This window comes from Terrapene carolina, unplaced genomic scaffold (assembly GCF_002925995.2).
Source record: "Terrapene carolina triunguis isolate 2854851 unplaced genomic scaffold, T_m_triunguis-2.0 Scaffold85, whole genome shotgun sequence".
NCBI classification, from domain to species: Eukaryota; Metazoa; Chordata; order Testudines; family Emydidae; genus Terrapene; species Terrapene triunguis.
The window spans coordinates 35142658-35168041 of NW_020664436.1; the positions used below are offsets into that span (position 1 = coordinate 35142658).

The 25384-nt window shown below is 39.0% G+C and overlaps 1 protein-coding gene across 2 annotated transcripts in view; it reads right to left on the reverse strand.

The window, feature by feature from the left end:
* SNX9 (sorting nexin 9) overlaps positions 1-25384 on the reverse strand; it is a 96376-nt gene that overhangs the window by 22143 nt on the left and 48849 nt on the right. For both annotated transcript variants that reach the window (XM_026649736.2, XM_026649737.2), the window contains 8 exons: positions 22758-22911; positions 18357-18441; positions 16560-16685; positions 15930-16047; positions 12002-12132; positions 10215-10318; positions 6642-6745; positions 2524-2601 (listed from right to left, as the gene is read on the reverse strand). In XM_026649736.2, coding sequence (XP_026505521.1) covers positions 2524-2601; positions 6642-6745; positions 10215-10318; positions 12002-12132; positions 15930-16047; positions 16560-16685; positions 18357-18441; positions 22758-22911 — 900 coding nt within the window. The remainder of the gene's footprint in view (positions 1-2523; positions 2602-6641; positions 6746-10214; positions 10319-12001; positions 12133-15929; positions 16048-16559; positions 16686-18356; positions 18442-22757; positions 22912-25384) is intronic.

Below are 25384 nucleotides of genomic sequence, written 5' to 3' on the forward strand. Positions count from 1 at the left end.
AGTTTGACAAGAGTTAGCTGCCAGACAGTTGAGAAAGGGGGGGGCGGGGGGAGAGGGGAGAATGCAACCAAGCAATTTGCTGGCATCTCTGTAAATGGTAACAGGCTGCAAGGGGAGAGCTCTGAGGATAAACCTGAGCAGAGGACCCAGGAAGAACTGGTGGGCTCCACAAGCCTGTAGGGTGAAACAAGGTGTAAAGTCTTCACATACTGAACTCTCCCTCATCTATTCCATCATTCCTCTTCACAGGGGGGAGGGTGATGGGATTCAGCACTGGGCTGACTCATGAATTGAGTGGTGGAGGGTTGGGTAAGGGAGCCAATCCTCATTCTTTGGCTGTACGGTGTGAAGCCATTTAACCCTGCACTGGACCCAACTGTTGTGGTTGGGAGGGGGAGTGTGTCAGGACCCCCTTTAATATTAAAGTTAAAGCTGCAGCCTGCTGCTTTAAATCCATTCATGTGTCTATGTCTTCCTTCTTCTGCATGTCCAGTCAATCACAGAACAGCAGCATCCAAACCAGACATCACATGAGATTGCACACCAACAGCAGACAGAGCTGAATGACTTGTAGTGATGAAGAGATTTAAAGTAATTTGTGCACTCCACTTGTTCTGTCTTTTTTTTTTTGAGAAGTGAATTTTGAAGCAAAGGAAAACAGACTGTTCTTCGAGGTGTATTAAAAAAGTAAAATATATGGGATCAGGACAAAGGATAATCAACTGGAAGGAAGCAATTTCTTTTAGCAAGACACTAGGGTGCAACCAGGTATGTCTAAGGGAATAGCAAGGGGAAATATCCCTGCCTACTTCCCAATTACCATGGTCTCTATTTTCCATACCATTCAAAGATGCTGGAAATCAAAATTACCAAGTTCCTTCGTAAGGCTGATCTGCACGTTTGCATCCCAGCTTTTAAAGCCACATGCTTTGTTTTCCCTTTACCCTGGTAAAAGAATGTGTGTTGTAATTACCAACGTAAAGTTTCAGTCTCTTCCCAAAGATTCATGCTACAGGTTTTGTTTGGCTCCAGTCAGGATTTGTATGCAGGACACTTTACATATTTAAGATCTACTTCAAGTATAGTACACAAGACAAATACACAAGAACATAAAAATACAGAACATACACCCACAGCAAAGAACCTAATTTCAAATCACAGGTTAAAATGGAACCAGAGTTAACAGGCAGAGTTTATAGAAGGATACAAAGCAAGGAACCAATTAGTAGTAACCAAGTAGAAAATCCCAGTTGGAATAAGTTACTAAATCAAATGTCTAAAAAAAATTCAGAACATCTGTAAAATGCCAAAAGGAGTCCGGTGGCACCTTAAAGACTAACAGATTTATTTGGGCCACCGGACTCCTTGTTGTTTTTGTGGATACAGACTAACACGGCTACCCCCTGATACTTGTAAAATGCCAGTTAATAATGTGATCTGAAAGAAAAGTAATTGTTTTAAAACTCAGTGAGAACATTCTAGGTTAAAAAAAACAAAATCTTTAGGTTCATTTTGGGATGAAATCTGAGAAAGATTCCAATTTTGGTTTGAGAATTTGGGGGGAGGAGAGGGCACACGGGAGAGTGACCCGATGAGGTCCTTCACCATGTTGAAGAATCTTTTCTGCACATTGCTTCAGAAAACACTAGCAGAATTTGAGTGACTGTATTTGATGTAGCCACCAATTCTGTTCCAGTCCTGTGGAAAGAAACGGGGAGGAGAAGCACTGTGCTAATAAATGTGTATTATGAAATACAGATTTGATTTCTGATGCTTCTAAACAGCAAGTTATGTATGCATAATGAACAAGCAAACTGGAAATTTCAAAATGTGATCACCAGCCTAGTAGAAATGTGCCAAAGTGGAATTCAAGTTTGGCCCAAAATAAGGTAATGCATAAAATAGTCCCACAAAAAAGTGCCCACTGATTATTTTTCATCTTATGCCTCTTTCCCTCCTCCTCACTACAACTCAACATGACAGTCTCCATTTATTAATTGTATAGATAGGGCTCTTTTGGGGGGGGGAAAAAAAAAGGTGTCTCCAAATCAGGTAAACATAATCCAGTTAATTACAAAAAAATGGTTTTAAAATGTCACCCTATAATTGTGATAGATGTTTTTACATGCACCCATTTCTTCTGTAATGTAACACAAGTATTGGTCATAAAAGACATGCTACAGTAGATTGTCAGTTAGGTCAATGACAATGTTACAAATTAGTATTAGATCAGACTGCTACTGTAAATACCTCAAGTTAAACAAAAATTATTGTAAGATATGTTCTGATTTGAATTCTCATTTGCATTCCTTATATAAACAACATGCCATGCCATTTGAAACTCTCGATGTGGGTACTCAGTCAATACAAATAGGTAAGGAAAACGTTACTTATATTGAGATTTAAAAATTAAAAAGTCCCCAAATAATATAACATTTTGACAGCAAAATGTTGTATAATAGAACACTTTAGACATAATATTTCTTAAAATGAAAGAACAGTACAAATGAATATATAAAATACCTTGGTAACCACTGGTGCTGAAAACCAGTGCCAGACTCTGTAAGGCTTTTCCTATTTTCTGATATTCCTTGGGTAATGCAAAAAAAAAAAAAAAAAAAATAAGTAAAAACGTAAATACTGTTTTACACTTTCACTGAATTATACAGCATTTCTGGTACCAAACAGCTATTCAATATTAACCAACATTTATTTTTGGGGAAAATGTTCTAGAAGTCCACCATAAGCCATATGTATGTATTACGTTTTATGAATATTTTTGTAACGGCAACCACTTTCAATAAAAAGATAAAATACTGTCTTAATTTAGTCCTTCTATAGTTAGCTTAAAGAGATGCAATAGTATCCGCACAAAGGTAGTATTGCATATCCATACTTGAATAAATTGACCATTCCAAACTCATGCAGATAAAAACCTTCGAACTGGACTATCACTTATCTTAAAATATAACTGTGTGTAAGTACATATTTTAAAAATCACACACCAAATAAGGATCTGTCTCTGTATATACAATCTATGTATCTGTCTCTATGTATATAATGAACATGACCTATTGTGCGTGTGTATGTCTAGATCTCTCTCAATATCATATACACCCCCCCCAAAAAAAACTCCTATTCCCCTCCCCCCCACTACAGTAGAGGGATGTATGTTTTTCTAAGAAACTTTGCCCATGGCGCCTTGAGCAGGAGTGAAAGTAACTTAAAGGACTTACCGGTACGCCGGAGTCCTGAGCAGGGGGCGTGGCCTCAACTGGAAGAGGCAGGGCCTTTAAATACCCGAGCTCTTTAAATCAAGATTTAAAGGCCCAGGGGCTCTGGCTGCGGCTGGGAGCCCCGGGCCTTTAAATCACCCCTGGAGCTACCAGCTGCAGAGTGGCTGGGAGCCCCGGGGCGATTTATAGGGCCCGGGGCTATGGCCGCCGCTACCGCAGCGGACCTCCAAAACCTTTAAATTGCCACCGGAGCCCTGCTGCCGCTACCCCAGGGCTCCGGCAGCGGGGCTCGGGAGGCAATTTAAAGGGCCCAGGGCTCCAGCCGCTGCAGGGAGTCCCAGGCCCTTTAAATTGCCAGCCTGGGGAAGCCGGTCCAGCACAGCACGGCATACTGGCTTTTGCTGGTATGCCGTACCGTACCGGCTTACTTTCACCTCTGACCTTGAGGAAAGAACTGAAAAGGTCACCATGTGTGTCCATACTTGCTTATCTAAAGCAACAAATGTGTTTAAAAAGCTTGATTCAGGTAAAATGTCCCCCATCATGGAAGCTTACAAGTATTCCTTCATTTGCTCTGTGAAGAAACCAAAATATTGTGTTTAAATGAACCCCAAAACTGGGGAGGGTGTCACCTTATTCGGGGAGGGCGTCACCTTATTCCAAATTCATATTCATGTAACCTATACAAATGCATCCCAGAAGTACAGTGAGATTTTTTTTTTTTTTCTTCTTAAGTGAGCCATAGCTTCCTTTTAAAAATAAATTTGTTTCAGTGATATATCCTTGACCTGGAGTTAGTAACATGAAGACAACCTTTTATACGAAGAAATTGCATTAGCTGCAATGTTATAGGTCATCATAACATTCTTAAAAAAAAAAAAAAAAAACGAACCTTCTTAAAAAGACAGACATCAAAATTTCAAAATTTAATACTTACAGTAGGAACTAACAACATTGTATACAATTATAAGGCTAACAAAATGCGCTTGTATCTGTATTATACAATTTGGTGTTCTATTATGTCTACACAGACATGCATGCACAAATTATTTCTCCACGAGGTTAGAATAGCTGTGGTTTATGGCTGAACTTTTAAATTATAAACAGCATGCATAATTCATATACTACAGACCCATAGGGCTGAAGTAATCTCTGAAATGGAAATAGTACTTTGCTTGTATGAACTGTCCATTATACAAAAAGAGACAGAAGTTGAGATATGTTTGCTTTTTCATTTTTGTTTTTAATTATCTGTATTTGGGGAAGTGTATTGTGTGGATAAAAGAGGGACTAAGTTTTCAATTGCTCTGACATTTTAGTATTCAGACCAACGTAAATGCCTTTTGACACCATACAGTGGGTCTCTCTATTAGTAGCTTTAGGCCTGGTCTACTGGGGGTAAGAATCAATCTAAGTTATGCAACTCCAGCTACATGAATAACGTAGCTGAAGTCGACGTACTTAGATCGACTTACCGTGGTGTCTTCACAGCGGTGAGTTGACTGCTGCCACTCCCCCGTCGACTCTGCCTGCGCCTCTCACGGCGGTGGAGTACAGGAGTCGACGGGAGAGCGCTCGGGGATCAATTTATTGTGTCTAGACTAGATGTGATACATCGACCCCCACTGGATCAATCGCTGCCCGCCGATCCAGCAGGTAGTGTAGACATACCCTTAGAATACCCGATTTAGTATAATTCTTGCTAAGAATTATTTAATGCATCACATTTTAATTTTTATTTCTTGTGACTGGCATTTCCTATGCATTGTGTACCATTCACAGTACTATCCCTCTGTGTGCCCCATTAACCCAACACTCCATCCTCAATTTTCTCCAGCCTGCCAGGGTATTGCCATTCAGTTTTGAGACCTATGCAATCCCCAGCAATGTCAGTCTGAATTTATGACAAAGTGGCCACTCCAACAGAGAAAATTTGTATTTCCAATATTTCCTTCTACCACCATGTGTCATTTTAAATATATTATGAAAGTGAATATATAAAAAAGGACTAAAGGGATACCCAATAACTTTTGGGTAAGATGGGTTCAGATAACTAGGGATCCCTGAAATTCCAACTCCTGTGGTACTCCAACCCTGCAAGAATAGATCTGCACTGCACTCAAGCAAAAAAGAGAAGATGGGGACTGCTAAGACAATAAAAGAACAGATCATGGAGACAGAACCAGGAACTTCCGTCCCATGCCTTGTCTCCTCCATCCAAGATACTGGAGGAGGAGAAAAAAAAAGAAGCAGTGGTTTGTGTGTTTTAGTTTATGCAGTTCCTGAATTCTATAGATATTAAGTTCCTTCTTCAGTACAACTGTTGGGGATATAATGGACATTTGGTTACCTGGAATTTCACTGCAATGGTAAAATATTAATTATAATAAATAAATAAATAAATTAATGGAGATATCCCATCTCCTAGAACTGGAAGGGACCTTGAAAGGTCATCGAGTCCAGCCCCCTGCCTTCACTAGCAGGACCAAGTACTGATTTTGCCCCAGTTCCCTAAGTGGCCCCCTCAAGGATTGAACTCACAACCCTGGGTTTAGCAGGCCAATGCTCAAACCACTGAGCTCTCCCTCCCCCCATTATATTCCACTACTGTTGTTTTAATATTTATGAACAGTAATTATTACATTTTCTCAGCTGGCCACTTATTCTTAGTTTATTATTATACTGTTTTATATTGCAGTAACAATAGACCAGGACTCCACTGTATTAGGTCCCTGCCTCATATATTTTTTTTGTAAACAAGGAATGCAGAGTAGCTGTCTTTTGGGTATAAGATTAATTATAGTAATAAGCATTTTGGAGCTTTAAAATAATGATTATGTCCAGATAAAAACTACGTTAAGATGTAGTTATGGTTGAGAGTATATATTAATAATTTAGGGTAAAATACAATACAGAAATGTTGCAATTATCCCCAGACCAAGTGTTATAAACTCAGGAAATTTAGTTAAGGTGTAGTAACATTGGGGAGGGGGGAAGGAGGGGAAAAGGAAAAAAAAAATCTAATCTTTTTTAGCATTGTATGCCTTACTAGTAATTTTCAGTGTATGGTTTCATCATAACATAGGATGTCCTCGAATTCAGTAGATTTAAATATATTTCAAATTTAAATAATAAATACACAAATATATCTAAATACACCTCTACCTAGATATAACGCTGTCCTCGGGAGCCAAAAAATCTTACCGCGTTATAGGTGAAACCACGTTATATTGAACTTGCTTTGATCCACCGGAGTGTGCAGCCCCTCCCCTCCGGAGCACTGCTTTACCGCGTTATATCCGAATTCGTGTTATATCAGGTCGCATTATATCGAGGTAGAGGTGTAACAATAAAAGAGAAAGGCAGAGAGGCCTTAAACTTATAAAGTTTCCAAGTGACACTTACGTCCAGTACAACGCTTCCAGTGTTCTTGTCCCACTGTCAACAACTCTTTAACTCCATCATCCATGGATTTGGTGAATCTGCCTACTGCATCACATTTCTGTTCTCTGTGGAATAAGAACAATCCCATTACAGACAGATACAGAGTTGTTCCAATTTGCTACAGTTGGCATTTAAACTGATGCAATGGACTTTTGAACAAGTACATAACTATTATTAATAATAACTTTTACAACGCCCAAGAGCATGTTAAGCATTTCACAGAACTAGTAAAAGACTGGGGTGAAATCCTGGCCCCACAAAGTCAATGGCAATTTTCCCACTGACTTCAGTGGGGCCAGAATTTCACTCCAGGTCCTTTGCCTGATGATTCATACAGTTCATTATACTTTCCATCCTTTAAAAGAAGTCTGCAACTAGATTATCATTCTTGCTCTGGATCCTTATGGATAAGGAAAGGTTTACATAGCTAATCCAAAACATCCTCTATGGCAGTCTCACATATAAAGGATATATGATCATTTCTGTTGTGTATTTTAAATTTTGTGAAGAAAATGCACCCCTAGCGCACTAGGTATACATTTTTAAAAAATTTAAATGTGAAGAAATAAGTATTAAAAAAAGACAACAGAAGTCTGATTTCTTAAAATGATGGTACACACAAAAACAGCAGCCATATCCTATACTCACAGAGACCAGTCTACAAAGGGTGAATCCGATATGAAAATGAATTTCAAAACTAGACTACCTCTTCAGGGAGAATACAAATATAGTCTCAACCTGAAGATGGCTAATCGATTTAGGATAAAGAGCTGCTGATGTCTCATGGAAGAAATGCTAATATTTTGTGCTCAAAAACAATCTGCCTGGAATTCAATTTATGTATTTCTCTTTCACTTCACTAAGGGTATCTGCATAACAATATCAAAACGTATATAGCACTGTACACACAGGAATGCACTGAGCAATTAACAGAGTAGCTTTATAAATGTCCTAACATTTTCATTAACATTTTTCCCAACTATACCATATTTTATCTAGTGCCCATGAGACCATTAAGATGTAGGTATTATCATCTCTATTTTACAGAGAGCAAGAGGTTAAGTGACTTGGCCAAAATCACAGACTGGGTCATTGGAAGAGCTGAGACTAGACCTCAAAGGTTCCTAGATCCCAGCTTTGTGCTTAGGTTACTAGACATTTCTCCCTGAAAGCAGTACCTGATCATTTTCCATGAAATGTCAATTCTTTGTTTGCAATATCATAACTTGTAATTGGGGAAGTTTCTGTGACTTTAAACAGGAAAAACAACAAAACAGCGCAACTTTAAAAAGCCAAAGATCCTATTTTCATGCGAAGTCTCAAACACTGAAGAATGCGATAAAAAATAAGGCCCGCATTCCAAAAAAAAGTTACCGTGTTTATGTGCCACCCAATTAATTATAATAGGACTAGATGCGAGAATGAGAATAGGCATAGAAGTAATTGTTTCAAGAATTAGGCCACATGTTTTTAGGATCCTCAGTGAAATGTGATCTAAATGATTTGACCACTTAATGGGAAGACTTACAATATAATAGTGAAAATAAAATATGCAGAAATGAAATGTCAGCACATTCACCTGGACAGGAGACAAACCAATAGAGCAAGAGTTATATTTTGCACCCCTATGGACTCTACTGAAAAAAATGCTGAAATTATGATAAATATAAAGTGAGATTTAACCCATATGCCATTGAGTGTGAGATTTGACTACCTTCCAGGAAATAAATGGACAGAAGACTTAGGTCTTGTCTAAACTCAAAAGCTGTACTGATATAACTTACTTATTTAACTCATTTTTAAGTTAAAAGTGCAACCCCCTTATGTGGGCAATTAAGTTGGTTTAAGAGTACTTTACATTGACTGGCAGATTTTCTACTACAGTGTGTCTGTTGAGAGAGATTAATAGGGTAGAGTGGTTGAGAAAAGAATGGCTAATGAAAAATCAGAGTGGTAAGCCCCAGAATAAATACATTTTTTGTTAAGTATTTTTGAAGTTGCCCTATAACCACCTGCTTTCTTCTACTAAAGGAGATAATTCACAGAAATATTATGAATTAAGGCATACAAACCTACTATTTTTTATTCCTGTTATTAAAAGATATATTATGAATGGCATGTACGTAGATTGAGACTTGCCCTTGAAACAAAAACAAATAATAAGCTTCCTAACTTAGAGGCCCTAACACCTTACAGCCTCATCATTTCTCTTTCCTGACTGATGAGAAATGTTATGCCTCTTGATAGTATTTTTAGAAACCAATTCTCCTGGAGCTTTCTTATCACATCATTCTCTCACTCACATACAAAATCTATTTAGTACCAAGAGTTTTTGTACCACATTGATACCATGGTATTTAAGCACATAATTAAGGTTGAGGATGAACAACTGATTTTGAAATGGAAGAGACCTAGAAGTCCATTTCCCTGCTAGGGCAGGACGGGTTTCCTTGAATATAGATAGATATTACTCCATGTACCACAATGATGTTGCTTTACTGATAAAATGCTCAGCGTAGGCCTCATATTTCTAAGTCTAGGTACAGTATGGTATTGCTATTCTAAACATTTTTCAGTCAGTCACATCAGCTCATCCACAAACATATAATGTCTTCACAGACGTACAGACATTATGGAAATCCATGTGAACACCCATGTTCTACAGTAGATTGGGGAGAGGGAGGACGTGAGGAAATCACACATCTCTCCTCATTTTTCTTTCTAAGACAAGGATTATGGGAATTAAAGACAGGAACTGCAAATCAGATCCAATTTATCACCCTAAGGTTAGCTAAGAGAAGTCAGAGAGAGAGAGAGAGAGAGAGAGAGAGAGAGAGAGAGAGAGAGAGAACATTCCTTTACACTTATATAAAATTTGCCCAATTTTTTATATGACTTTAAAAAAGTTTTTAGAAGTTTGATAATTTAAGTCACTCTTCCCTCATTTGTAATAGATTTCTGCTGGTCCCTCACATCAGAATGCTTTGCTGAATGAATTAAACATTATCTTTTCCATTTTATGCACAGGATTGTTTGTCTTGCTTGACAGGACTGTCTACCTCACATTACATTTTTTTGGATACATTTAGTTGCTTTGGAATGATTCAGAACTGCCACAATAGAGAACAAAATATACCATTTAACTGGAGTGCTGGCAGGCTTCAGCGCCAATATTCTGCCAATGCTCATCGACTCTGATTCAAGTTAGTTGCAAAGAGAAGTCCTTTTAGGATCTGCCTTCAATCCTGCATGTGCAGATCTCTGTGCAATATCCTTTTATTGTGTCAGAGTTCTAACAGATTTGGAGAGGTCTCCACCAAATCTTAAGATAACTTTATGAGAAAGCTACCATTTTTCAGTTTCACCTCAATGACCTACTGCCAGAAGCCCTTTGATGCCACCAGTATGTATACTCATGCAAGCTTAAAATTTTTGTTATATGGATAGTTCAGTAGTTTTCCATCAGGAGATAACATTTTGTAATATGACTGCTGACATGTAGTATCAGTGCAAGAGAAGGGAATGCCACCTTACATTTCTATCATGTCCAAGTCAGGAGCTTCGGGTTCCATAGTAGAAAAGATCATTACTCCCACAATCTCATCTTTTTCTGCCTTCCTCTTTCCAGTTTTCCATTCCTTGGAATAAGAAAAATGGGACAATGCATACTGTGCAATGTGATCATCACTGTTTACCCAGAGTAGAATAACATATATCCTAAGCAATGAATGCAACTTCAATGGGAGTTTTGCCAATTCTTCTATAGGGACAGAAGTTCAACTTTTTAAAAAAATGCATTTCATTTTCTGTATCATAGGACTAAGCTGAAAATGTAAATTATACATTGTGCAATACATAAGTATAAACAACACTGAAACTACTTTTCCTATAACCGAATTACAAAAGAAAAATGATTATGCACGTATCTAAATTGGTACATTTTAAAAGTTATGCTCCACTATATATAGAGTAATATGTGATATCTTTGGATTGCCATCATCCAATTGGTTAAAGGACCGAGCAACTTAAATTTTTTACTATCATTTTCCCAGATGGTCATATTTGTTTAAATAAACGCAGCAGCAGGAGGCAGAAATATGATAACTGCCACTGTAAAATCCTTAGTGGGAATTATTTTTTTTTAATCCTAGATATGTTGCAGCATTAGTTCTCTGTATTTCAGGTCACTAGTCATGAGAATGCCAATATCCAGCCATACAGTTTTTAGCAACAGAAACTGCTGACAAGCTAGAAGGACAACTGCATGACCCTATCTTAGCTAACACAACAGTTTCTGGATAAACGTACACTCTACACATGCACTCCATTTTGCCTTTATTACTCATTAATACTTTAAACAAAAATTTCTTCTTTAAAAAAAAGGGTGCCAGTTACGTAGGCCTAGCAGTCAACATATAACCAGATTGGCACTAGTTCTGGAGCTTAGCAAATGGGCTACCCTCAAGAGAAAAAGAAACAAAATGAGGAGGAACAAGAAAACTGAAGAAGCAAGCTTATGTTCTAGATATATCTGGTCCAACCTCAGTGCAGGGGGCTGGACTAGATGACCTCTCAAGCTCCCTTCTAGCCCTACATTTCTATGATTCTATCATCAGGGAAACCTGTGGAATCATCTTGTTACAATCAGGATCAGCCCCTTTTTCTGTTTTTTAATGCAGTACTGGGACCATATACCTCTAAGCTCTGCTGCAAAATGAATGGTTTCTGGCAGGACAGTACAGATCACTAGGACTGTACTGACTGATGAGTCAACCAACAATAAATGAGTTCAGCAGAGTCAGATCTGATCAAGTCCAACAGCCACAGAAATCTTTGGAAGGGCACATTAGTTTATTTTGTTTAAAAAAAGCAAAAATTCCCTTGGGTTGTCGGTTTTTCACCCATTTTTAGATAATTGCTACTATTAGAGTTTCGCTCATTCTATTTTTCCTCTTCCAGAAATATCACTAACTGGAGATACAACATGTGAGAGGAGCGAAGGGTGAGGGAGAATTAGAAATTGTTATTCCGCTAATTCGGAAAAAAAAAAATCTACCTTAGAATACCTATTAGGACAGATGGCAATAAAATTTCATTAGGCAAACCTATTCCTCTTTTAAGCAATGAACCAAGTCTACCAAACACATGGCAATTTACAGCTCTTGTCTATTGCCCACTGGGGGGCAGACAGAATCAAAACATTCATTATCTGTAGGCTACAAAATTTAACACCACTCTCCTGTGCAAAGGGAGCTCATCAGTCCAAATCCCTTTCTTTCATCTCTCTTTTCCGACTGTAACAAGGCTGAATTTTTTCCTACCTTCTCATCCCGGAAATTGAGGAACTGCTGAAAAACTTCACTTTCTGAAACAACCGGATGACGACACATCCTGGTCATCCAACCCTGCAGCCTCTCCATGCGCATTTTGATAAATTCTTCTTCAAAGCGCCCTGCAATATACTGAATAATAACTACTTCATTTCTGCTTTAGCAGCATCCACAAGTATCTTTAAAATAAAAACAGTCTCTTTTCAACTAAATTTGGTGGATTGTGAAATGGCTACCTTTATGTAATTTCTGTAGCTTGGAAAATTAGAAGAACTGTAGAGTAATAGACATCAGCTGTTGGTGAGTAGGATTGTTATTTTTAAATAATGGCCAAGACACATCTTAGAGAGTTCCCTTGTTTTGTCCGATTTTGAAAAATAAGGATAATGGCACGTCATTTTCATGTTTTCCAGAGAACATAGTTAATTAGTTGACCCAAGACACAGAATTTACAGGCATGCTCAAATTGCAGGCCTTTGATTAATGCAATCTATTCAGTTCTTCAGTCAAAAGATAACAGAAACATATCAATTTCTGAAGAAAGTGTAAAAACAAAATGGAGTAGCATTTATTTGTTAAACATGGTAATATGTCATGTTTATAATGCTTTTGAAAGGTCCAACATCTGTTAAGTTCATACATGGAAGGCAGTTGCACAAAAGACAACACCCACCAACAAAATACCTTTTCACTTGTTCAAAATTTATAAATATTGTATCCACCAATATACCAAGATTTCCCCCCCCCCCAGATAAGCTGGAAAAGATGAAGCTAAAAGAATAGCAAAGTTTGGTATTTATGAAGTGCCAGCTCTTTGTAACTACAGAGATATTTAGCACATATCATTGAAACTCTATTACATTTTAAAAGTAGGTAACTGAAGAAATGCTATTTATAAAGAGTAATTTCCACCATTGTGTATTGATAATTACCTTTGTTTTGTTAAAATTTAAAAAAAAAAAAGACTAATTTTATAGTTAAAATTGGGGAAAAAACCCTCATTCGTTTGAGGAGTCCAACATAGTACACAATGAATAGTATACGTTTGAAAAGGATAAGGCATTGTTACAGCATACTAACCGCTCTGATCCACATAGCAATGTAGATAACAGTCCTTGAAGGAGTTCACTTTAAAAAAATTATAAATATAAACCTGACAGTTGCTAGGGCAGCAGCTTAAAACCCCCACAGAAAACTAAAGCGGTGAGATACAAACAAGGAGAGGAGCTGGCAATACTAACTGGTAGACATGTACAGAACTATTGAAAACAATAGGAAATTACGTCCATACTTAATGGCATCAAGTCAATTAATAGAATAATTTAAGACTGAAGGAAAAGACAACATATTCCATAACTATAACTTGCTTTATCATCCAGCTGTACTAAAGCTGCAATAGTGTCTGAGTCAGTGTACGGAGACATGAATGGTAACTTATTTGGAATCTTTGCAAATCATATCCATAATCCATAACAGCCAGCAAAAACAGGATTCCTGTTACAGTTCTCGTCTAAACAAAGTAATAGTCAGCTGGCATAGTAGCAGGCTTTCCGCAGACTAGTGTCTAGAATAGCTTTTTTTTTTGTCCAGCCGTCCTCTGAAAGAAACCTCCTGAGCATGCTGAAAGATATTTACCATTTTAAAAGAAAGTTTTATTTAAACTAATTTCTAAAGGAAATAAATACCCTTTCTTGGCACAAATCAAGAAAATCACCCTCGCTCACAGAATACCAAAGACAAAAGGTTAACTGAGATGCCAGATTCTCTTTTGAGTCTTTTATGATCCAATTACAATGAAAGCTAGAGACACATCATCAGGTCTTCGGGTTTCTTTTTAGTTCATGTGCACGTGTTTAAATAAAAATACTGGTGGAATTCTAAGCATAAGGCTAGCTAAGCGAAAACAAAATCACTTCCTCACTTTTCAGTTTCCTTGGCATTTATCCCAGCATTTGCATCAATGCTCAACTTTCTTCACACACACAGAGAGGCTGTTGCATTTTCAGTGGTACAGAGAGCCACATGGTTGGCTGCATGCCTCTGTGTGTGTGTGTGTGTGTGTGTGTGTGTGTGTGTGTGTGTGTGTGTGTGTGTGTGTGTGTGTGTGTGTGTGTGTGTGTCTATATAAAAAAAAACTGCGTAAGTCTCACCAGAAGGGGGAAAAAAGAGGAAGCAGCAGTATTAATTAAATATGAACAGAAATTGCACATTTTCTTCCAGTATAGGTCTCCACTTCCCACTAAATGCACAATTCACCGCACGTGTTAACAAATACATCCCTGGTTAATGTGCCACAGAATTCTACAAAAACGCATAGATTCTGAAATTACACATGACTGTTATGACTGAGCTGCTGAGACCACTGAGGGCCCAATCCAATATCCATTGAAATCAAGGCTCCCGTTGACTTCAAAAGGTTCGTGTCAAGCCCTTATTGTTTAGCCCAACAAAGAAAATAACAGAACGCCACTAGCCATCACCTTCAGCCCCCAACTAAAACCTCTCCAGCGCATCATCAAAGATCTACAACCTATCCTGAAAGATGATCCCTCACTCTCAGATCTTGGGAGACAGACCTGTCCTCGCTTACAGACAGCCCCCCAACTTGAAGCAAATACTCACCAGCAACCACACACCACAGAACAAAAACACTAACCCAGGAACCTATCCTTGCAACAAAGCCCGATGCCAACTCTGTCCACATATCTATTCAAGTGACATCATCATAGGACCTAATCACATCAGCCATGCCATCAGGGGCTCATTCACCTGCACATCTACCAATGTGATATATGCCATCATGTGCCAGCAATGCCCCTCTGCCATGGACATTGGCCACACCGGATAGTCTCTATGCAAAAGAATAAATGGACACAAATCGAACATCGGGAATCATAACATTCAAAAACCAGTAGGAGAACACTTCAACCTCTCTGGCCACTCAGTAAGACTTAAAGGTGGCAATTTTGCAACAGAAAAGCTTCAAAAACAGACTCCAACGAGAAACTGCTGAACTTGAATTAATATGCAAATTAGACACCATCAAGTTAGGCTTGAATAGAGACTGGGAATGGCTGAGCCATTACACACATTGAATCTATTTCCCCATGTTAAGTATTCTCACACCTCTTGTCAAACTGTCTGTAATGGGCTATCTTGATTACCACTACAAAAGTTTTTTCTCTTAATTAGCCTCTTAGAGTTGGTAGGACAACTCCCACCTTTTCATGTTCTCTCTCTCTCTGTGTGTGTGTGTGTATATATCTCCTTACTATATGTTCCATTCTATGCATCCGATGAAGTGGGCTGTAGCCCATGAAAGCTTATGCTCAAATAAATTGGTTAGTCTCCAAGGTGCCACAAGTACTCCTGTTCTTTTAATCAGGGCAGAGGGTCATATAGATAGAAAACACTTTTCGTGTGACCTTTTTCAGCAAGTGTGAAATGAACTATAAAAGACCCATATGTAACATTTTACTTATGATCAGAAAAGCAACAGTGTACTCTCGGTCTGAGGATCCTTCCTCTCTCCCCCACAATTTTCACTTTTATTATTCTTCTCTTTCAAACTGAAAGGCCCATGTGTCATGATAATGGTCTCTCTGAACAAATGAAGAGGAAGCTCTCTCAGAGCCACTCCCAAAACTGCCCACGGGGTTGTTTCAGAACGATGAGACCGTCTCCACTACCAAGACTGAGCACACTCCCTCGGTAGTGCTTAGTTTTCCAGCCCAGTGGCAAAAGGATCAAATTTGAGGTTTGAACAGATATTGACATATGCCATGAGTCAGACTATCATCAAGCCACCATACCCAAAAGAAGAATTACCCTGAACACTTTTCAAAACCATTGAGAAATAAGGAGACGGTCACTATCAGGTGAGATTTTTTTCTTTGAGTTCACAGCTGGAATCATTTACCTGTGACTTGCTTGTCGGGAAGAGATGGGATTGGAATGGCAAATCCAAATTTAACCAGGAGACGCTCATATAACCAATCAAAGTGTTTATATCTGTGATTGACAGATCGATTAGTGTTCTGTGGAACAGGCAAAAGAAAATTGTGACTTGATGGATCCTTTAAAAAATTAAAGTAAAGTCACCAACAAATGGTTAATGTGACTAACTAGCTTGAGTAAAGCTTTAGCACAAAGTCTCAAAATAGTTACTATTTAAATACAGGTTTCAGAGGGGTAGCCCTGTTAGTCTGTATCAGCAAAAACAACAAGTCGTCCTTGTGGCACCTTAGAGACTAACAAATTTATTTGGGCATAAGCTTTCGTGGGCAGCCTACGAAAGCTTATGCCCAAATAAATTTGTTAGTCTCTAAGGTGCCACAAGGACTCCTCATTATTTTTATTTAAATACAGTGCCTAGAGGCAACAGTGATGAAAACATTAGCTATTCATAACATAGTACAGTTACCAATTGGGAAAAAGTAACTTTTCCTTAAACGATCTGCTATTATTTGCTATCGTAGCCCCCCCCCGGCACCACCACCACCTTCCCACCTTTATATACAGAATGAAGTCCTGTGTCACACACACTTACAGTACATGTTAGCTGATATTCAATGTAGCTCTTCAAGCCATACATTTTGGAACCTTTTTTGGGATCTGCCACCACACAGTCAAACGTAGAGGTAGGATAAACCCACATAGGACCATAATCTCCAATCTGCAAGAAGTTACAAAAATATTAATTTTATAAATGTAAACAGACCATCCTTAACAAGAAAGCAATGAAAACTTGTGTTGGACACTAAGCATCCAGGGACTACACTGATATTTGAGGGAGCTCAGCAGCTTGCAGGAGGCATTCAGGGCTATTTGATGCGGGGCCCTTAGACTCTTGCAAAGTCCACTACCTCTTATTTATAAATCTAATCAGAGGTGCATAATGTAACTGAAATGGCTTTTAGAAATATTGTTTAAAATTTTGAATAGCATAAGCTGTTTTTCTTATAGCAAACAATGTACCTAGAATAGCTGATAATGAACAAAGGCTACTACTGGAAGATGTTGCCCTTGACTTTTCACCAGAAATGCCCAACTCTCTCCACTGAGTAATTTGAAGGTATTTTGATCGTCTAAATCGTTATGTAAGTATTCCCACTGTATTTGATGGGAATAGTTGCACAAGTGAGGGTTTGCAGACTGGGCTTTATGTTACCTATATGTTAGATCCATTTACATATTGCACAGCCAAGCAGACTACATTGTAAGCAGCATTTCAAGAACACTGGAAAAATTATCACAATCAAAGAAGCAAGGAATTAAGAGCCTGATCCTGAGAAAGGCTGCTGAGCATCTGCAATTCCCATCAAAATCAAAGGGAGTTAATCTGGACACTGCAACGAATGAGGACAAACACAGGGATGGATTTTAAGCAGCAGGCCGCAACTTTATTAAACTTAACATGGGGAGGGGCGCTATCTGCTTTGTTACTCATTCTCACATATCCTGGTAAACTCTCCTCAGCCTACTCCCAACACTCAGCTCACTCATCAGAGTCTTACCACCACCCCTCACATCGGTAGGAGGACAGAGGATATTAAGAGGGGGGAGGACCTCAGCCCACGTCTCCCCCTATCCCATCTGTACAAGGCCCATCAGCAAAATCCCAGGTCTTTTACTTCTGGGAACTGTTCCTTTTATTTAGCCTTTTAACTGCACTGGAATTAGGTGTAAATTGCTGCAAACTAACATGCCTACCAAGTACTGCCATAAATTAACAAATCCTATTCCTAATTAACCTAGTTGTCCCTCCACGATGTTGCGAGGAAGGCAAAAAACTCCCAAGGCATATACCATTTTGGCCCGTCAGACCCGCAGCATCCTCAAAACACATCTCGAAAGCTATCAGTAAGGGGTCAGGGGATGGGCTGCAGGAACAGAGCAAGAGGCTCCACATGGCCCAGGCTAAGGTTTAAATTAATGGAAGGGGAGGGCAAGGAACCAATCAGCACCCTTCCTCCTTTCGGATGGCCAATGAATGGCTAGATGCTCTGGAGGGGAAGGAACCACCTCTGCATCCTACCAGTGGGTGCTCTTCTCCCCATTTAGCTGGGGCTATCCCAATCACCAATGGCCCCCATCAAATTTCCCACCTATTGAGGCAGGTGGGTCGCACTGGAGATTCTCGACATTTGGCAGGATCAGGCCCTAATGGCACAGTCTCTCCAAATAAAAAAAATATACATAAAAAACAGTGTCCGCAGTACACAAGGCATTAGGTTACCAAACTAAGCTTTTACTTACACATTGGTTTTAGTCTCCCTCAGTAGTTCCTCTTTTAGCCTCAACATGTCTTAAAAATAATTCGGATAAGGAAAAAAAAACAACTTACAATTATGGGAATTTTCTCTTTGGGTTTTACTAGCTGCTTTGCCAACAGATACTGTTCCATTCCAGGTTTTGCAAATCCAGGGAATCTAATCAAAGAAATAAAGCGACTGAATTTCTTTTTCATAATCCCTTCTTTGACAGGTTCACAATTTCCTGCCATGTTTTTAAAAACTCATTATTCCTGATAGCCTAATTACACTAAATGAAATCTGTGCTAATCACAGATTGCTTTGATGGCTAATTATTCACTGGAAAAAAAACAGTCAAGCTTCACCTATTGAGTAATCATCTTTATTCATGAAAGTACAGGATACTAAGCTGGTTTCTGACTGGCTGAACTGCACAATAGGTCTGGTACTCAAAGCCAATCAGAAGAAGTATGACAGTGGAATAGTTAACAGCAACTCCCATTCTATTACATCATCACTCAACAGCTAAAATGATTTGAATTCACATCAGTTTCATCTGATAAACAGTAATAACGATTTACTATGAACTAAAATGTTATAATTTTATCTAGTAGTTCTGGACATGACATAAATGTGATGCTCACATGTTTTATTCACTAACAGAATTAATAAGTGAAGTTATTGGGCCCTCAAATCAAAGTTTACATTACAAAAACCAACCAGAGGAGTCCAATTTCCTCAGTCTTTTCAATGAAATGACTGGACCAAAAAAAGTTGGCTCCTTGAAGTGCTGCCAAGCAGCTGCTGTTTGCATGGAGCAACAACATGGGTGAAGTGTGACTTAAATTCACAAATTAGTTTGCAATGCCCCTAAAATAGGGGGCTTTGTTGGTGGCGATGCTGGATTTTTAAATGAGTTGTAGTATACAACAGTGAAATCTGCATTAACAGAAATAACATCATTGTAAAAGAACACTGTCACAGGACAGGACCGAAGGGCTTCCTGCTTTGAAAATGCAGGGCTTGTACTACTAGCTACATAACAGGGGCCATTATTCTGCGTCTGTTTTCTATTCCACTGACATTCAATTCTAACTACTTCTCAAAGCCAGTGATAGAAGCTTATCCACTTATACCTATTTATTATTCCAGGGGTAATATTCTATTTGACCCTAGATGAGATTTCATCCTGTTTTAAAATGTGGACTAACTTTAAATCGGAAAAGTAAATAAAATTAGACTTCCTGTAATAACAGGCCTGATTCTCCAACACACATTCATGCAAGTATTCATTCATTAAAGTCAGTGAAACTACTTGCTTGAGCATGGATTTTCACATGAAGAAGGGTTATAGATTTGAGCTCAGTATTTTCAAAAGGTAGAAATCCAAAGAATCAAAACAGTTACTCAACAAACTATCCCTCTTGCAGTACAGTGATAAAGGCCCCAATCCTACCAACGTTTATACATATGCATAGCTTTATGCATGTGAGCAGGCTCACTGAAGTCAATGGGACTTCTCATATGAGGAACGTTAATTTTGTATTTGCCAGATTGGGACCTTTGTCATTGATTGCAGAAGTCTTGTGCTCAATCTGATTTACTTTAAATAACCATTCTGGTTATAGCTATAAGGAATAATGGATAAATATGATAAAAACACATAACCAAATCTAAGTTCAAAAAGATTGAAGTGACAACTGAAGGAACTGTGTCTGAAAGCCAGACACTGCACTTACATTACTTAAACAAAACACCTTAAAAAAAAAACACCTCGCTGTTCTAACTTATCTATTATGAACACGTAAAGAAAATCAAGAGCTAGCAAGAGACAATGAATCTGTTCTTTAGGAGTATTGTTTTTCTGTTAGAGGGTTATGCTGCCATTTGGTCAAACTGTCTTATAAAGTTCTGGTTATTAGCCTAAAAGTTAAAGGAAGCTAGTCTTATTTAGATTTAAAACCAAAATTAAAAAAGGAGAGTATCCCAGATATGCAGTACTCATTGCTAAAGTGCATGACTCTCAAATATGCATGATAGCATAGACACAAACAAAGACATAGAAATGATGGGTAACTTTGTATAAAAAAAGACCTTTCAAAGGGATGAGAACACTAAAACATACTATTAATTTACATTTAAAAATATTTACTATTCAAGTATTTCCCATTTTCCCTGGACATTTTTTTTTTTTTTGTTAATTACATTATGAAAGATCTTTGGAGAGCTTAAAAACAAACAGTTAAAAAAAAAAAATCAGGCTTCAGACTAGTTAAAGTACTGATTGCATAGCAATGCAGCAGAAACACACAAGTTTGGTCTGGAGATCCTTTTTCCATGCACATCAGTGGGTATTAAAAAGCTGTTAATTAGTTTGAATATTTGACTACATTTTTAAAATTTAATTTTTCTTTTGAGGATCAGGAGATGGAGACATTTTTTATTAAAACACACACACAAAAAGCACTCACGCCTCTGCATTACACAAAAGTTATAAGAGCTTTGTTGTTGTTGTTGCTGCTATTCCCAAGGAAACTGACATCAGGATGCTAAGAACAAAATAAATATTTTAAACTAATAAATTTAAAAAAATCCCTTGTGACACAGAAAACAGGTTAAAGGATAATGCAACATCCATTTCTACATTAACAGGAGTGACAACTGAAAGCGGAGTGGCCACAGTTCTGCAAGAGTCTTTTTTGCCTCTTCCCCAGCACCACACCATGTAGGGTGTCTACACTGTAATGTAATACCAGGGTTCAAACTCAGGCTCAAGCCTAACCCCCCTTCGGTCTACGCACAAATCATGCTGACCAAAGGGTGACTAGATAGCAAGTGTGAAAAACTGGGATGGGGTGGGGAGTAACAGGGGCCCATATAAGAAAAAGCTCTGAATATCAGGAATGTTCCTATAAAAGTCGGGAATTTCTGGTCACCCTAGGCCCAGGAACCAACAGGCTTACATTGCAGTGTAGACACATCCTTAGACTTTAAAACCTGCAATGTGTTAATATCTTTCAAAAGTTTTAAAATTAAGATATTTAAAGACCGTTTAAAAAATTGAGACCTCTGCAACCTTACACTAGATTTTATTTTTCCTCCCACATTTAAACCACAAAGGCCAGGGCTCATGGCTGAAAGGGGTTATTAAATTATGACAAGATGCCAGGCCAAATTCTGCTCCCAGTTATACCGGTATCAATTTGGCATATATCCACTGGAGTCAATAGAGTTGCACCAATTACGGATGTATTCCAATGACTCCACTGGAGTTACATCAGTGCCAATTTGGCATAACTGGGAACAAGATTTGGCTCATTCTATTGAAGGCTGCAGGGCTGAGCCCCAATAGTTCCTTTTAAGCAGTGATGGGGAGGGGAAGAGATCTTTCAAAAGAAGGCAGGGGGAAAGGGAATTCTGTGCTCTTGAAAACCAGTTCAGAGAGTTGTACAGTGGAATTGATTGTACTGGATTTCATATCTTAAAGAGGAAAAAAGGAACCGAGGGGGGATCGAAGGTTCAGAAGATTATGGGATAATACAGCCTTTCAGCTCTAGGTTGTTAAAGCTGACCCCTATATCAGCAACAACTGATGGCTGTTCAGCAGACAGTGTAAAATGAGTTTCTAGTTTCACTCTGGTTCCTAATGAACCAGTATTGCAATATCGCCACAACTGGAACCCTTGTGGAGATGGCAGTTGCCACAGCAGTGCCAAAAACTGAACTACTTCCATCCCTGGAAGTAGTCTTTTCAGGTCAGAGTTGGAGTACAAGAAGACACCACTCTGGAGCACCATGCACAGTCAATCCTGTTCCGTGGATAAGAAACCTCACCTGCCAAGATCACTAATTACACAACTAAATGCCACTAAATTAAAAGCCTTAGGGTATGTCTACATTACAAGCACTATACTGGCACAGCTGTGACACTGCAGCTACACCATTGTAGCATTTGTAGTGCAGACACTTGCAACAGTGGTGCCAGGGGTATTTCCATCACTGTGATAAATTCACCCCCCCAAAGAGGCAGTAGCTTGGGGGATGGAAGAATTCTTCTGTCAACCTAGCTGTGTCTATACCAGCACTTAGGTTGGCTTACCTATGTCCCTCAGGGGTCAGACCCCTGAACGACAGAGTTACGTCAACCAAAGTTTTAGGGGTAGACCAGGCCTTAAGTTTAGAAAGGCAATAAGTATCCTGGAAACTCATGAGTCAATTGGCTACAAACAACACACCAGAGACTCATGCCTGTGTCATGTGTTTCAGGTAGCCTCTATCTTTCTCTACATGCTCCAGCTGTGAAATGATAATGCTGAATTTGTGACATCTGTATATCAACTACATACACTGCACATTTAAGTGGAAGGACAAAGTGAATCGTGTGAGGGGGAAAAATTCCTATTCAAATAAACTTTTACAATCTTAACTCTGCCCCAATATTTAATTTCTTCTAATCTCTAACATATTGTTTTTCCCAGTTTGCTGATCATTACTTGTTAAGTGGTAATTTCATTGCAGCTGCACGAGTATTTCCACGCTGTGGGCCCCCTGCCTCAGAAGACTCACTCTCCTTATAGCCAAGGTAAGATGGTGCCGTTGATTTTGGGTCATCCCAGTCATCATCCCAATCGTCGTCATCAGCAGCCGCTAAAGGAGGAGGAGAAGGGTAAAGAGATAGAAAAAAAGGTATTACTACTTTGCTGAGCCAAAGAATGATCTCCCCCTCCAACACCACATATTCAAAAGAAAAAATTGAGAACTAATTCAGCCCAATGTTTTTTGGCTCCTCATTTAAAATGTATTCCAAAAAAACCTAGACATCCAAATAAAACAAATCTATTAAATAGATTGCCTTAATGAACCAATATTTTCTTTAATTGGGCACTTAATTGACACTTCCCCAGCTAATATGTCCCAAATATAAATCTCTCTTCACCTAGACTTCCAGTGTTAAAAAGACTAGAAAGTTCTTTGAAATACTGGCTGCAATGCTTAAAAATAGAGGGTTTGTATTACTGGCCATGCGTTGGCAGAAACAGGAACACACAGATTTAAAGTTGTATGTTGCCCAAAAAGTTACAGCTATGCGAGCTGAACAACATGTCTAGGATTCTGTTCTTAACACTCATGGCTCTTACCTGCTAATTTTTCATGCAGTTCTGAAAGGGTGGACTGATGTAGATCATTGCCATTTTATAGGACGTATTTTAGGAGTCCACCACTTTTCTCCATAGAATTAGAATCATAGGACTGGAAGGGACCTTGGTAAGTCATCTTGGCCAGTCCCCTGCACTAAGGCAGGACTAAGTATTATCTAGACCATACCTGACAGGTGTTTGTCTAACCTGCTCTTAAAAACCTCCTATTACAGAGATTCCACAACCTCCTTTGGTAATTTGTTCCAGTCTTAACTGCCTTATAATTAAGAAGTTCTTCCTAATGTCTAACCTAAATCTCCCTTGCTGCAACTGAAGCCCATTGCTTCTTGTCCTATCCTCAGCTGACAAAGAGAACTTATCACCCTCCTCTTTTTAACAACCTTTTACATACTTGAAGAATTATCACATCCCCCCTTGGTCCTCTCTTCTCCAGACTACTGCCATTTTTTTCAATCTTTCTTTGTAGGTCATGCTTTCTAGACCTTTACTCATTTTTGTTGCACTCCTCTAGAGATTCTCCGATTTGTCCACATCATTTCAAAAGTGTGATGCCCACAACTGGACACAGTGCTCCAGTTGAGCCCTTAGGGTTGAGTAGAGTGGAAGAATTACTTCTTGTGTCTTGCTTACAACACTCCTGCTAATACATCCCAGAATGATGTTCACTTTTTTGCAACAGTATTTTATTGACTCCTCGTATTTAGTTTGTGATCCACTATAACCCCCAGATCTTTTTCTCCAGTCCTCCTTCCTAGACAGTCATTTCACATTTTGTATATGTTATACTGATTATTCCTTCTTATGTGTAATACTGTGCTTTTGTCCTTATTGAATTTCATTCTATTTATTTCAGACTATTTCTCCAGTTTGTCCAGATCATTTTGAATGTTAATCCTATCCTCTAAAGCACTTGCAACCCTCCCAACTTGGTATTGTCTACAAACTTTAAGTGTACTCTCCATGCCATTATCCAAATAATTTATGAAGATATTGAATAGAACCAAACCCAGGACAGATCCCTGGGGAGATCCTCCTCCCCCATATGCCCTTCCAGCTGGACTGTGAACCATTGACGATTACTCTCTGAGTACAGTTTTCCAACCAGTTGTGCACCCACCTTATAGAATGTTCCTCTAGGCTACATTTACCAGTTTGCTTATGAGGTAGTCATGAGACACAGTATCAAAAGCCTTACTATGGTCAAGCTACTGCTTTCCCCCATCCACAAGGCTTTTTACCCTGTCAAAGAAGGATATTAGGTTGGTTTGACATGATTTGTTCTGGACAAATCCATGTTGATTTGTTATCACCTTTTCTTCTAGGTGCTTACAAATGGATTGTTTTATTTGCTCCATTATCTTTCCAGGTACTGAAATTAAGATGACTGGTCTATAATTCCCTGTGTTGTCCTTATTCCCATTTTTATAGATGGGTACTACTTTTGCCCTTTTTCCAGTCTTCTGGGATCTCTCCAATCCTCCATGCGTTCTCAATATAATCACTAATGGCTCAGAAATCTCTTCAGCCAATTCCTTAAGTATTCTAGGAGGTATCTCATCAGACTCTGCCAACTTAAAGACACCTAACTAACTTGTTCTTTCCCTATTTTAGCCTCAGATCCTCTCTCATTTACACGGATGTTCAATATATTAGTGAGCATCAGAGGCAGTGGTGAGCTGGAGCCGGTTCGCGCGAACCAGTTGTTAAATTTAGAAGCCGGTTTAGAACCGGTTGTTAAAGGGGTGGGCAAACTCCAGCCCGCGGGACCGTCCTGCCTGAGCTCCCAGCTGGGGAGGCTCTCCCGCCTTCCCCCCTCTTGCAGAGCCTCAGCGTGCTGAGCCGCTGGCGCCAGCGCTCTGGACCGCTCCTGGGCAGCTCTGCAGCTCCTGCCGCTTTAAGCGGCATGGTAAGGGGCTGGGGCTGCAAGCTCCAGCGGGCCACGCGGCATCCATACACACTGC